This window comes from Theropithecus gelada, chromosome 13 (assembly GCF_003255815.1).
Source record: "Theropithecus gelada isolate Dixy chromosome 13, Tgel_1.0, whole genome shotgun sequence".
NCBI classification, from domain to species: domain Eukaryota; kingdom Metazoa; phylum Chordata; class Mammalia; order Primates; family Cercopithecidae; genus Theropithecus; species Theropithecus gelada.
In genome coordinates, this window is record NC_037681.1 from 62,916,369 (window position 1) to 62,930,486 (window position 14,118).

The 14,118-nt window shown below is 39.7% G+C and overlaps 1 protein-coding gene and 1 non-coding gene across 3 annotated transcripts in view; one reads left to right on the forward strand and one right to left on the reverse strand.

Annotated features, from left to right (window-relative positions):
- The first annotated feature begins 398 nt into the window (after positions 1-398).
- LOC112605483 lies at positions 399-458 on the forward strand. Its single transcript, XR_003115469.1, has one exon. It is a non-coding gene; the product is annotated as a small nucleolar RNA SNORD75 (small nucleolar RNA).
- Positions 459-1,973: 1,515 nt separating this feature from the next.
- Positions 1,974-14,118, reverse strand: part of KCNG3 (potassium voltage-gated channel modifier subfamily G member 3) — a 57,170-nt gene continuing 45,025 nt past the window's right edge. For both annotated transcript variants that reach the window (XM_025354304.1, XM_025354302.1), the window contains exon 2: positions 1,974-4,535. In XM_025354304.1, coding sequence (XP_025210089.1) covers positions 3,890-4,535 — 646 coding nt within the window. In that variant the 3' untranslated portion in view covers positions 1,974-3,889. The remainder of the gene's footprint in view (positions 4,536-14,118) is intronic.

Sequence of the window (14,118 nt, forward strand, 5' to 3'; positions counted from 1 at the left end):
AAGTTACAAAGTTCTTAAAGGAAGTATATCCAGAGTACTAAGCCAAAAGTCTGGAAATCAAGCTTCTGGGACCTAACCTGACACTAGAGTGACCATGGCTAAATTACAACCCACTGGGAGCAGAGTTCCCTGGTTGCTAACATTTGGATTGGACAAAAGGCATACAACTGGGCCAAAATAGACCAGAAGGTTTCCACAACCCCCTTAGTTCCAACTTCCTATGACCCTATAAAATGATTAGACTATGTTTGATTGAATTGTATATTGCACACCATAAGGGAATGTACATTTATGAAGAGTCAGAGGACTCGAAATATTCTATGACACTATGCATTAAGTTTGGAGTTACACAGCTGAATAGTAATACAGGGCTAGGAGCTTTCAATGTTTTATTTTTCATTTCTATGGAAAAGAGGTGAAGTGGACAGAAGGGATGTCTGAAATTCTATCCTGAGGCTTTAATATTTCAAATATTGTTTTGCATCTTTCTGTCTATTTTCTTTAAAAAGAAAAAAAAAAAGAGGAAAATAAGCTGCTATTAGCAAATACCAAGCCAACAGGGAAAATTCTCCCAACACCAACATCCAAATTAACCCCATCTCCACCTCTTCCAGATCACAGGACATCTGGACAAAGGTTTAAAAAGAGAAAAATTATTTTGACTTATTGACAGCCATTGTGGAAATAACTTTTCAGAAAGTACGAACTTACAAATGGGTAGTTATAAGTAACTAAAAAACCCAAGAACAAATGCAACTGTTTCAATTAGCAACAATGACAATACAGTAATAAAAGTCTTGAATTTGTTCACTTTCTAATGTATTCCCTAATTTTGTTTTTGTAATCCTAAAAATCCCATTTTAGAGAATACAAAACAAGTTACAGATTAGATCAAGTCATGTAAATTCAGGTGTGGTAAAATCAGATTAAAGATTCAGAGATGAGGGCTTTTTTCCTCTTTGGGTATTTTAATTTAGGATAATGTCTGACTTACTGGTACCACTATAGATATTAATGAAAACATTTCTGCCACGAAGACTGAGTTATAAGAGATGTCTGTAAGTATAGCTAAGAAAGAAGTGATACTTAATGGGTTTTTTTTAAAAAGCAGCAACAGGCCAGGCACAGTGTCTCATGCCCATAATCCCAGAGCTTTGGGAGGCTGAGGTGGGAGGAATGCTTGAGGCCAGGAGTTTGAGGCCAGCCTGGGCAACATAGTGAGACCCCTATCTCCACAAAAAAAATAAAAATAAAAAAATTAACCAGCATGGTGATGCACACCTATAGTCCTAGCAACTTGGGAGGCTGGGGTGGGAGGACTGCTTAAGCCTAGGAGTTGGAGACTGCAGTGAGCTATGGTCACACCACTGCACTCCAGCCTGGTCAACCAAGCAGAACTCTGTCTCTAGAAAAAAATAAATAGATAAATAATGATAAAAGTAGTAACACTCTGGGAAAGTTACAAGAAAATGCTGTTCCTAAAAAAATATAACATCCATGAAGACAAAACCCTAATACATATTTTTTCATTTATGAATGAACTACTCTATCACATCTCATCGTCTCCTTATAAATGGGTAGCTTAACTGCCACTAGCATTTATCCAACATGCTTCTTTATGAAAATTGGTCCTGTGGAAAGTCTGGAATCACCAACAAGAGATTTCACACTTGTTACCTAAGGGTAGTATGAAATCTGTGTGTATATTTGCATATGTACATGCCATATATATATATACACACACACACACATATACATATATATATATAACTATAGATGTATGCTTCTCCTTGTCTCTTCACACAGAAGTTTCTCCCCTCAAATCAGTCAACTGTTTGTGCCCGAGTCTGTAACAGACACTGTCGGGGATATAAAGGTGTATGCATGAGAGAGGATCCCAGCTCTCAAGACAGTTAAAATTTACTTGGGAAGATAGGACATATTCACATAAAGCGGTCCCAGTACCAGTAAAATTGATGGATATCATATTTTTATTAGTAATATGGAGGTGCTCTCATCTGCACATTGTTTGCATGAACCACAAAGCTTTAATCCAAATAGGTAAGAAAAAATAAATCCATGCCATTTATTTCAATTATATTAGAATACAATAAATATACAATAAATAATCGAATTTCTTTTGAGTATGTAAGAAATAGCATACCAGCAGTAGTAGGGAAGATAAGGCAAGATATTTAATGGCCAAAGTATTACATAAGCTTAGGAAAGGAAATTAAGGAAAAGAAAACAGTTTTGCTATTATTACCTCAGCATGACAATGACAAAGAAGTGTGATTTTTCCAGGCTTTTCTCAGAACCCAGAGGTGTGTGAAGATTAAACTGCTAGGCTAGGTTTCCGGAGATCCAGGTGTTAGCCCTGACTCCTTCACAATTATATCCTCTCCTGCCCTGATTTTCTCTCTATAATACTTGAGGTTTGAACTAGATGATGGCTACAATTCCTTTAATGAACACTTCTGGTAACCCTTTATTTGATAAATATATCCAGGTCCTTCATCCTACCCACCACTTCCCAATCCCTGTCTTCTCTACCCCTGACAAAATTACTGTGTACAACATTCAATTTTTTATGAATCTGTCACTAATTATTTGTGTTTATATATACACTAACTTCTTTATGGTAACTGGTTGAAAAAGCGAAATTCTAACTCCTATTGCTAAAATTTAGTTACTAAACAATCATCACTTTTACATTACCTAGTCCTAATAATCTAGCCAGATTAACATGGCGCATTAGTCAATATTCTTACAAGAAGAGTTTTGCTGTAGCTGTGACTCACAATGGTTAAAGATCAGATCAAATAATTATGTATCCATTGCTTTTACTGGCTTAAAATTGACTTAGCTACACAGCAACTAAGAGTACAGTAATATTTAATTTCTTCCTTTTATGACAATCCAGTGACAACACATAAGTATGACTTTGGTACTAAAAGGCTATATAAATATCCTTTCATCTGATAAGTCTTATTAAACCTCTAGTGTTTGGGGGAAGAGGTTAAGAGAAGAAGAGATTGTAATATTGAGTCATCTCAAATTATTCCTATTATAATTTTTATGTTGGAAGTATTCTTGTTTGGACATCTAAATATTAGGACAGTTATCACCTAGGAACAGCAATGAATTCAAATATTATCCAGTAAGATGCTAAACAACACAAGCTCTCATCAATTCTTAAATACCTTTTGAGTCATTTCAGTAAAGAGATAAATCCAAAATGGAAAAGGGAGAACATACTCAAGCTTCCATGAAGCTGCACAATAAGGTGAATAATTGGCACAAAAATAAAGCAAAGAATTGAGAAGTATGCTGGAAAAGTCTTTCAAATACTATTCTTGCTTGTATCTAGCTCTATTATACAGTTTAAATTTTGGCCAAATTTTTTAAGTATTTGTTAAACAGTTCCTGCATGTGACATATGTTTCCAGGATACTTCTGACATTGATATGAGAAATTATAAAACATTTAGAAATGAAAATGTTACTCTCAAACAAAAAACATTATAAGTTCCAAGCTTCTGAATTCATAAGATGGAAAAACATTTGGAAAATTGTACCTTTCTGTTTTAAAATGTTCAAATAAGGTATTTTTTTAAAATGTGTAATAATTCAAGGAAATGGGAAAACAAGTCCAAATAAAACCAGGTCCTAAAAGTTTACTCTAGGAGTCATTATTCTTCCTTTGCAGTCTCAATTCTATTTACTCCATAATAAGTAAACTGTTTTATCCCTTCGGCTGGGAAGGATAATTTTTACCCTACCAAGATGATAACAATGCCACTGCAGTGCTCACCCAGCAAGAAACACATAAATATGAAGTAGCATCAGGTCTTTCTATGAAGTGTATGCAAGAATTGATTTGCAATGCATTAATTCAGGAATTCAGCAGAGAGGCTCCTACTATACCTAGCAGATCTAAACTTGAGCTCATGATAACACTGCACAAAGCTATGGTAGATAAAAGTGATAGGTAATGCCAATAGAACAATTCCACTGACAACACAAACTCCTCCAAGAATTCTTCCAGGCACTGTGATAGGATACATATCTCCATAGCCAACTGTAGTCATAGAGATAATCACCCACCAGCAGGCAGCAGGAATGCTGGTGAAGTCCTTGTTGGATGTTTCCAGGTCCAGCCCATGTTCAAGAAGCTGAGAAAGTGCACTAAAGATTGCCATGGCAACACAAATGAAGACAAGTAACATAACCATCTCTCGGTAGCAACGTTTGAGAGTCAAACCGAGTGTCTGAAGACCAATGAAGTGACGGGCAAGCTTAATCACCCAAAAAATCCTCATCATTCTAAGTACCCTCAAGGTGACTCCAGCCCTCTGGAGTTGAGAGTTCTCGCCTGTAAACACTGTCATCAACACGGAGATGTAATACGGTGTGATTGCCAGTAAATCTATGATGTTCAGGGGTCTCTTGACAAACTCACACTTGTTTTTGGAGACAATGAACCTCACGATGCACTCCGCAGTGAACCAACCTATGCAGATAGCTTCAATTATCCTGTCAAGAGAACAAAAGAAGAATTGATCATTTTATTTTTAAGCATTTTAATAGCTCTTAGATTTCTTCAGATAGTACTACACTGACATACTAATTCAGTTACTTTTCCAGAAAACATAAAGAACAGACAATGTTACCAACATCATCAGATCACCAGGACGCACGCAACAGAACAACAAATCAATTCAGATGAAAATTAAGGCCAGGTGCAGTGGCTCACGTGTGTAATCCCAGGTCTTTGGAAGGCTGAGGTGGGTGAATCGCTTGTGCCCAAGAGTTCGAGACCAACCTGGGCACCACAGCAAAACCTCATCTCTACAAAAAAAATACAAAAACCAGCCGGGTGTGGTGACACACAACTTGGGAGGCTGACGTGGGAGGATCACCTGAGCCTGGGAAAGTCAAGGCCAGAGTGAGCCATGACTGTGCCACTGTACTCCAGCCAGGGTGACAGAAAGAGACCCTGTCTCAAAAATTTAAAAACAAAAAAAAAATTGAACTTGATAAAGTTCTTACTTCTATGCTGCAATACTATTAAAATTATTTTTTTACTTGCCACTAATACTTATAAAAAATCTCTCTCTTATTTGGTAGTTTGAAATTAACTTATCCTCAGTTGGCCACAACATGAAATGTAACTTACTCTTGTAGGACAGTGGTTCTCAGCTGTGATACCAGTTCTGAGGTGGATTGGAAGGGCATTATTCCCACAGAATGTGGACATATCTAAGTTTTTTGATGGGCTATTTCTTGGTAACTTACAGTCAATGCAAGATCATTTCCTAAAATGTGAATCTTCCTTCCCTTCCAATAGGCTTGTATGGGAGACACTGGCAGTGAGCAAGTTTATGGGGTACTGGGTAAGTGCCCTCACCAAGAACACACCAGGTCACAACCATTCTAAAAAGGCTCCCAGCAGAAACAAGGCCAAGGACTCCCACATTGGAGTAAAATGGCCACTAGGATTTTCCCAAAGACCACAACTACTTTGTCTTCCATCATCATTTTTACACAGCACATATTTTAAAAAGACTACATTTTACCTAGAGCAATATTTACCAGCCTTTCTGCATTACTGCATGCACTGAAAATAATTGCATGTATACAGCACACTGAAGTTAAGGGGTAGGATTCCTTTTTTTTTTGAGACGAAGTCTCACGCTGTCGCCCAGGCTGGAGTGTAGTGACGCCATCTCAGCTCACTGCAACCTCTGCCTCCCAGGTTCAAGCAATTCTCCTGCCTCAGCCTCTCCAGTAGCTGGGACTACAGGCGTCTGCCACCATGGCCGGCTAATTTTTGTATTTGTAGTAAAGATGGAGTTTCACCATGTTGGCCAGGCTGGTCTCGAACTCCCTACCTAAGGTGATCCGCCTACCTCAGCCTCCCAAAGTGCCAGGATTACAGCCACGAGCCACCACACCCAGCCAATGGGTAGGATTCTTGAAGAAGCCAGCATCCTGGGAGCTCTAGACCCCCGGCCCTCAGCCCACACACCCCAAAGCTGAGAAAATCAAGTTTCAACACCTCTGGCCCTGTGAGTGGTAACTTGAAGGTAATTTTAAATTTAATTAACATTTTAAATTTTTTTATTTTTTTAATTGAGATGGGAGTCTCACTCTGTCACCCAGGCTGCAGTGCAGTGGCACGATCTCGGCTCACTGCAACCTCTGCCACCTGGGTTCAAGCAATTCTTGTGCCTCAGCCTCCCAAGTAGCTAGGACTACAGGCACATGCCACCAACCCCAGCTAATTTTTTTATATTTTTAGTAGAGACGGGGTTTCACCATGTTGGCCAGGCTGGTCTTGGACTTCTGACCTCAAGTGATCCGCCCACCTTGGCCTCCCAAAGTGCTGGAATTACAGGCATGAGCCACTATGCCCAACCCAAAATTTTTTCAATTCTGAATTAAAAGTTATAATTATTATACCATCACTTGTTTTTCTCCACATAATTCTTTCTCACCACTAACTTAAACCCAAACATTAGAAGTACATTGGAGAGAGAAGAAACTGGAGTAAGTGAGAGGAGAGCAGGTGGGGCAACATTTTGAAAAGAATTACTCAAAGTGCATTCCACAGAACACAAGTGGTACTTGATGTTACTCATAGAAATGAATAAATACAATTAACCATGTTTCCCTATTGTAGGGCTTTACAGGGCTGTAAAGATTAATTTTATTTATTAACTTTTATTTTCTGAATAGGTATCCACATTCACATGGTTTAAATCACATGATTTTGGCCAGGTGCAGTGGCTCACACCTGTAATCCCAGCACTTTGGGAGGCCGAGGTGGGAGAATCACAAGGTCAGGAGATCGAGACCATCCTGGCTAACATGGTGAAACCCCATCTCTACTAAAAATACAAAAAATTAGCTGGGCGTGGTGGCGGGCGCCTGTAGTCCCAGCTACTGGGGAGGCTGAGGCAGGAGAATGGTGTGAACCCAGGAGGGGGAGCTTGCATTCAGCCGAGATTGCGCCACTGCACTCCAGTGACAGAGCGAGATTCCGTCTCAAAAAATAAATTAATTAATTAATTAATCACATGATTAAAAAAGAAAAAAGAGTATAGAAAGAAAAGTCTCAGGCCAGGCATAGTGGCTCATGCTTGTAATCCCAGCACTTTGGGAGGCCGAGGTGGGAGAATTGCTTGAGCCCAGGAGTTCAAGACCAGCCTGGGAAACATAGTGAGGCCTCCTCTCTACAAAAAAATGAGGCAGGAGGATTGCTTGAGCCCAGGAGGTTGAGGCTGCAGTGAGTCATGACCACACCACTGCACTCCCACCTGTGTGACAGACAGCACACCTTCCTCAAAAAAAAAAAAAAAAAAAGGAAGGGGAAGGGAAAAGTCTCACGTCTCACCCTATTTCAGCCACCCAGTTCCCCGCCCTGGAGTCAACAAATATCATCACTTTCTTATGCATCTTTTCGGAGCTATTTGATGTATGTACAAACAAACAAAATTTTTTACTTATGTGTGTATATGTATGTATATACATGTATAGATATACAGATACATATATATACACATATATATGTATGTATCTCCTTTTACACAAATAGTAGCATGTTACACTAATTGTCCCGCCTCGTTTGGTTAATATATCATGGAGATCATTCCAAATCAGTAAATAGAGAGCTCCCTCATTTCTTAAACATGGTGACACAGTGTTACACTGAATGTACTGTGATTTTTTTAACCAGTCCACCAGATGAACATTAACAATGATGCAATGAATATTCTTTTTTTTTTTTTTTTTTGAAACAGGGTCTTATTCCTGTCAACCATGCTGGAGTTCAGGGGCACCATCACAGCTCACTGCAGCCTCGAACGCCTAGACTCAAGTGATCCTCCCACCTCAGCCTCCCAAGTAGCTGGGACTAAGGCACGTACCACCACACCTGGCTAATTTACTTTTTATTTTTTTTTATTTTTTTTTTACTTTTTGTAAAGATGGGGTCTTGCTATGTTGCCTGGAATGGTCTTGAATTCCTGGGCTCAAGCGATCTGCCCACCCTGGCCTTCCAAAGCACTGGAATTACAGGTATAAGCCCAGCCAATGCAATGAATACTTTTATTTGTATATCATTTTATTTGTATATCATGTATATCAACAGCAGATATATAAACCTGAGACTTGAAATTACTGGATCAAAGAAGACACATATGTGTTTGTAATTTTGATAGATCTTGCCAAGCTACCCCTACAGAGGTTGTACTAAATTACCCACCCACAGGCAATGCATAGGAGTGTCTATTCCCCATGGCCTCACTAATGTAAACTATTGTTGAACTTGGAGGTCTCTGCCACTCTGAGAGATGAAAAGTGCTAACTTATTTTGAGGGATGTTGAGCATCTTGGCACATGTTTAAGCGCCTGCTCTGTGACCTGTCTGTATCCTTTGCTCACAAAGGCTTTAATCTGCTTAGAAACAGTAGGAATATCCTTAAGAGTATCAGGCCAGGACTACTGTTCCTTGAAATACTAGTTTTGGAAAATGATTCCAGAGCCTTTGCCTATAAATTTCTTGGTAACAGGATTTGACAAACTATAGCCTGGGGTCTAAATCCTGCCCACTTCCTACATTTTTTTTTTTTTTTTTTTTTTTTGGTATGGCACGCAACCTAAGAATGGTTCCTAATTTTTTTCCTCCACTGGTTTGAAATGGTGGTTTTTATCATACATTAAATTACCAATCATACCTAAGTAAAATTCTGGATTTTCCACTTTCCAGAGTGGAAAGTTTAGAACTTCACTCAGGTATATCTGATCAATCCATTCTATCTTATACTATGCTACTGTCAATTTTCATTACAGTTGACCCCTGAATAACATGGGTTTGATCACAAGGATCCACTTATAGGCAGTTTTTCAACTAAATGTGACCAAAAATACAGTATTCGCAGGAAGTAAAACACGCTTATACAGACGGCCAATTTTTCATATACTTGGGTTTCCCACGGCCCACTGAGGGACTTGAGTATGTACAGATTTTGGTATATGTGGGGGGTCCTGGAACCAACATCCTATGTGTACCGAGAAATGAGTGTACTTTGTTTTGATATCCAGTTGAATGTATCCACTTGTGTTCTTCCTTTTCAAGATTGTCCTGGTTATTCATAAGCACTTGCTCCTCCAACATGAATTTTATTTTTTCATATTTTTTAATGATTGGGGGAAGAAAAGAAATCTAAAAAATAACATTTTTTATGATGTGTACAAATTATATAAAATTTGAATTTCAGTGGCCATAAATAAAGTTTTATTGGAACACAGCCATGCTCACTCATTTACACACTATCGATGGCAGTTTTCACGGCAAAGTTGAGTAGTCATGACAGAGACCATATAGCTCTGCAAAACCTAAAGTACTTACTATCATTGGAAAAAAAAAAAAAAAAGTCTGCTATTGCGTTAAGCCACTGAGATTTCTTTCTTTTTTTTTTTTTTTTTTTGAGACAGGGTCTTACTGTTGCCCAGGCTGGAGCACAGTGGTGTGATGTCGGCTCACTGCAACCTCCACCTCCTGGACTCAAGCAATTCTCCTGCCTCAGCTTCCCAAGTAGCTGGGATTACAGGTGCGCACCACCACACCTGGCTAAGTTTTGTATTTTTAGGAGAGATGACGTTTCATCATGTTGGCCAGGCTGGTCTTGAACCCCCGGCCTCAAGTTATCCACCTGCCTTGGCCTCCCAAAGTGCTGGAATTAAAGGCCTGAGTCACCGCACCCAGTCTGGGATTTCTCAATTGGTTGCTATCCTAGGTAGCAAACTGGTAAATATAGTAGGTAGTAGTAAGATGTGCACTTAAAAGGGATTGCAGGAGCACACAGCAGTGATAATAATAGTTTCCTTAGATTGGCTTGTGGGTAAGATGTACCAGTTCTCCAGCTAACATACTCTGTCTCTTCTCTAGCCAGACACAAGCAAGGGCACTGGGCTTGACGTCAAAGGCTCTGTGCTCTTTCCGTTCTGAAGGACAAGCCTCACCATCAAGAGGCAGATTTACACAGATCTTCTAAGGACCTTCTCAGTTCTAAAATCCTAAGATTCTATTAATTTCAGAAGAGTAAAAATGTCAATTGTGCCAAAAATACCAGGACATTTTCTGTCTAATTATTTCCAGCAGCAGCCAAAGTTGTTAAGACTAAGAAGGAGGAAATCCAAATGGTGTGGAATAATCCCTCAGTAAGGGAATTTCAAAGAAGTAAGCTCGTCTGTAACGAGGTCCTCAGGGTTCTGCCTGCCCACACCCTAGGTCAGATGCAGTTTATTCAGAATTCCACACCAAAGGGATGAATCAGTGAGAAACCCCAGGCATCACTTTCACCTTCAATTACACCAAGGCAGTCTCTAGCAACAAACACCACCAAGCCTGCCAAAACTCCTCATGTTTCCAAATGGCACTCTCACCAATGCCACCACTGACAACTGCTGAAAAACTGAGTACTGTTCACTGAACACAAGAGCAAACAACTGGTACTCCCGGAGGTTACTTCTGTAAAATTAAACAGGAAAAAAAAAACTAAAGATACTGAGACATCACATTCCTTTGAAGCCCATTCTGATTTCTTCTGAGGTTCAAACATCTAGATGTTCATGAATGTATGCCTAATAAAAATATTCACCACTGACTGATGCCTTTCGGTTGAGCACTATGCCACTATGCCAAACACTTTACAGATATCATCTCATCTGATCCCTTTCAAGAAGTCTATGAAATAGGCATTTCCCCTAGTACCTACACTTTACAGATGACAGTGTTGAGACTGAAAGGTTAAGCACTTTTCCAAGGTCACACAACTAAGAAGCTGCAATTACACAGGTAACGAAACCCCCAGCTATAAGGTTTTAAAGCTACAAGGAGCATTTGGAAATGCAAATGATTTTATGACAATGTCCATTGTTAAGATTAAATGGGACCTGGCACAGTAGTTCACACCTGTAATCCCAGCACTTTGGGAGGCCAAGGTGGGCAGATCACTTGAGGTCAGAAGTTCCAGACCAGCCTGGCCAACATGGTGAAACACTGTCTCTACCAAAAATACAAAAATTAGCTGGCCGTGGTGGTGGACGCCTGTAATCCCAGCTACTCGGGAGACTGAGGCAGGCGAATTGCTTGAACCTAGAAGGCAGAGGTCACAGTGAGCTGAGATAGTACAGCTGCACTCCAATCTGGGTGACAGAGCAAGACTCCAACTCAGAAAAAAAAAAAAACAAAACAAAACAAAAAAAAGATTAAATGATATTATATGTCAATCATTTGGTCTCCAGGGTTTACATTAGAACCGAATTTTTTTTGTGTATGCCAGGGGCAGTGACACACACCTGTAATCTCAGCACTTTGGGAGGCTGAAGTGGGAGGACTGCTTGAGCCCAGGAGTTTAAGACCAGCCTGGACAACAAAGCAAGACCCCGTCTCTACTACAAATAATGTTTTAAAATTAGCAGGGGGCCAGGCACAGTGGCTCATGCCTGTAATCCCAGCACTTTGGGAGGCTGAGGCAGGTGGATCACTTGATCAGGAGTTCGAGAGCAGCCTGGCCAACATGGTAAAACCCCATCTCTACTAAAAATATAAAAAATTAGCTGGGCGTGGTGGTGCACGCCTCTAATCCCAGCTACTCAGGAGGCTGAAATAGGAGTATCTGCTTGAACCCAAGAGGTGGAAGTTGCAGTGAGCTGAGTCCGTGCCACTGCACTCCAACCTGGACGACAGAGCAAGACTTTGCCTCAAAATTAATTAATTAATTAATTAAAATTAGCAGGGAGTGGTGGTGTGTGCCTGTAGTCCTAGCTACTTGGGAAGCTGAGGTGGGAGGATCCCCTGAGCCCAGGGGGTCAAGGCTGCATTGAGTCATGATCTTGCCACTACACTTCAGCCTGGGCAACAGAGTGAGACTCTACCTCAAAAACAACAACAACAACAACAACAGAGGTACAATCAAGAGTGAAAGGGCAACCTATAGAATGGGAGAAGATATTTGCAAGTCATGTGTCTGATTAAGAGTTAACGTACAGGATATACAAAGAATTCCTGCAAGTCAGTAACAACAAAAAAAATCAACCCAATTAAAAAATGGGCAAAGGATTTTTTAGATTAATTTTTTAAATTTTCATGGGTACATAGTAGGTGTATATATTTATGGGTTACATGAAATATCTTGATACAGGCATGCAATGCATAATAATCACATCAGGGTAAATAGGGTGGTGAAAAAAATATATATATATATAAAATATATATATATATATTTTTTTTTTAAGAGACAGAATTTTGCTCTGTCACCCATGCTAGCACATAGTGGTGCAGTCATAGCTCCCTGCAGCCTCAAATTCACCTCCGGCATTTATCCTTTGTGTTACAAACAATCCAGTTATACTTTCTTAGTTATTTTGAAACGTAAGATTAAATTATTTTTTACTACAGTCACCCTGTCGTGCTAGCAAATACCAGGTCTTACTCATTCTTTCTAACTATTTTTTTATAACCATTAACCATACCCACTTCCCCACCACCACTGCTACCCGTCTAAGCCTCTGGTAACCATCCTTCTACTCTCTACATTCATGAGTTCAATTGTTTTCATTTTTAGCTCCCGCAAATAAGTGAGAACACAAGAAGTTTGTCTTTCTGTGCCTGATTTATTTCACTTAACAAAATGACCTCCAGTTCCATCCATATTGTTGCACATGGCAGGACCTCATTCTTTTTTATGGCTGCATAGTACTCCATTGTGTATATGTACCACATTTTCTTTATACATTCATCTGGGTGGGTGTGTGTGTGTGTGTGTGTGTGTGGGTGTGTTTTGTTTTGAGATGGGGTCTTGCTCTGTCATCCAGGCTGCAGTGCAGTGGTATGATCAAGACTCGCTGCAACCTGCGCCTCCAGGGTTCAAGTGATTCTCTTGCCTCAGCCTCCTGAGTAGCTGGGACTACAGGTGGATGCTACCATGCCTGGTTAATTTTTGTATTTTTAGTAGAGATGGGGTTTCGCCATGTTGGCCAAGCTGGTCTCAAACTCCTGACCTCAAGCGATCTGCCTGCCTCAGCCTCCCAAAATGCTGGGATTACAGGCATGGGCCACCGTGCCCAGCTGCATTCATTTGTTGATGGCACTTAGGTTGCTTCCAAATCTTGGCTAACATGAATAGTGCTGCAACAAACATGGGAGTGCACGCATCTTTCTGATATGCTGATTTCCTTTCTGTTGGGTAAACACCCACTCAACAGTGGGATTGCTGGATCATATGGTAGCTCTATTTTCAGTTTTTTAAGGAACCTCCAAACTGTTCTCCATAGTGGTTGTACTAATTTACATTTCCACTAACAGTATACGAGGGATCCCTTTTCTCCACATCCTCGCCAGCATTTGTTATTGTCTGTCTTTTGGATGAAAGCCATTTTAACTAGAGTAAGATGATATTTCATTGTAGTTTTGATTTGCACTTCTCTGATGATCAATGATGCTGAGCACCTTTTCCATATACCTGTTTGCCATTTGTATGTCTTCTTTTGAGAAATATCTATTCCGATTTTTTGCCCATTTTTAAATCAATTTATTAGATATTTTTCCTATAGAGTTGTCTGAGCTCCTTATGTGTTCTGGTTTTTAATCCCTTGTCAGATGGGTAGTTTGCAAATATTTTCTCCCATTCTGTGGGTTGTATCTTCACTTTGTTGATTCTTTCCTTTGCTGTGAAGAAGCTTCTTAATTAGGTATGATCCCATTTGTTCACTTTTGCTTTGGTTGCCTATGTTGGTGGGATATTGCTCAAGAAATCTTTGCCTACTCCAATGTCCCGGAGATTTTCCCCAATGTTTTTGTGTAGTAGTTTCATAGTTTGAGGTCTTAGATTTATGTCATTAATCCAGTTTGATTTGTTTTTTTAATATAGTGAGATAAAGGGTCTAGTTTCTTTTGCATATGGATGTCCAGTTTTCCCAGCACCATTTATTTAAGAGACTGTCCTGGACAAAGGATTTGATATTCTCAAAAGTTAATAAGGCTGATGAGCATATGAAAAGATGCTCAACATTATTAATCATCAGAGAAATGCAAATCAGAACCACAATG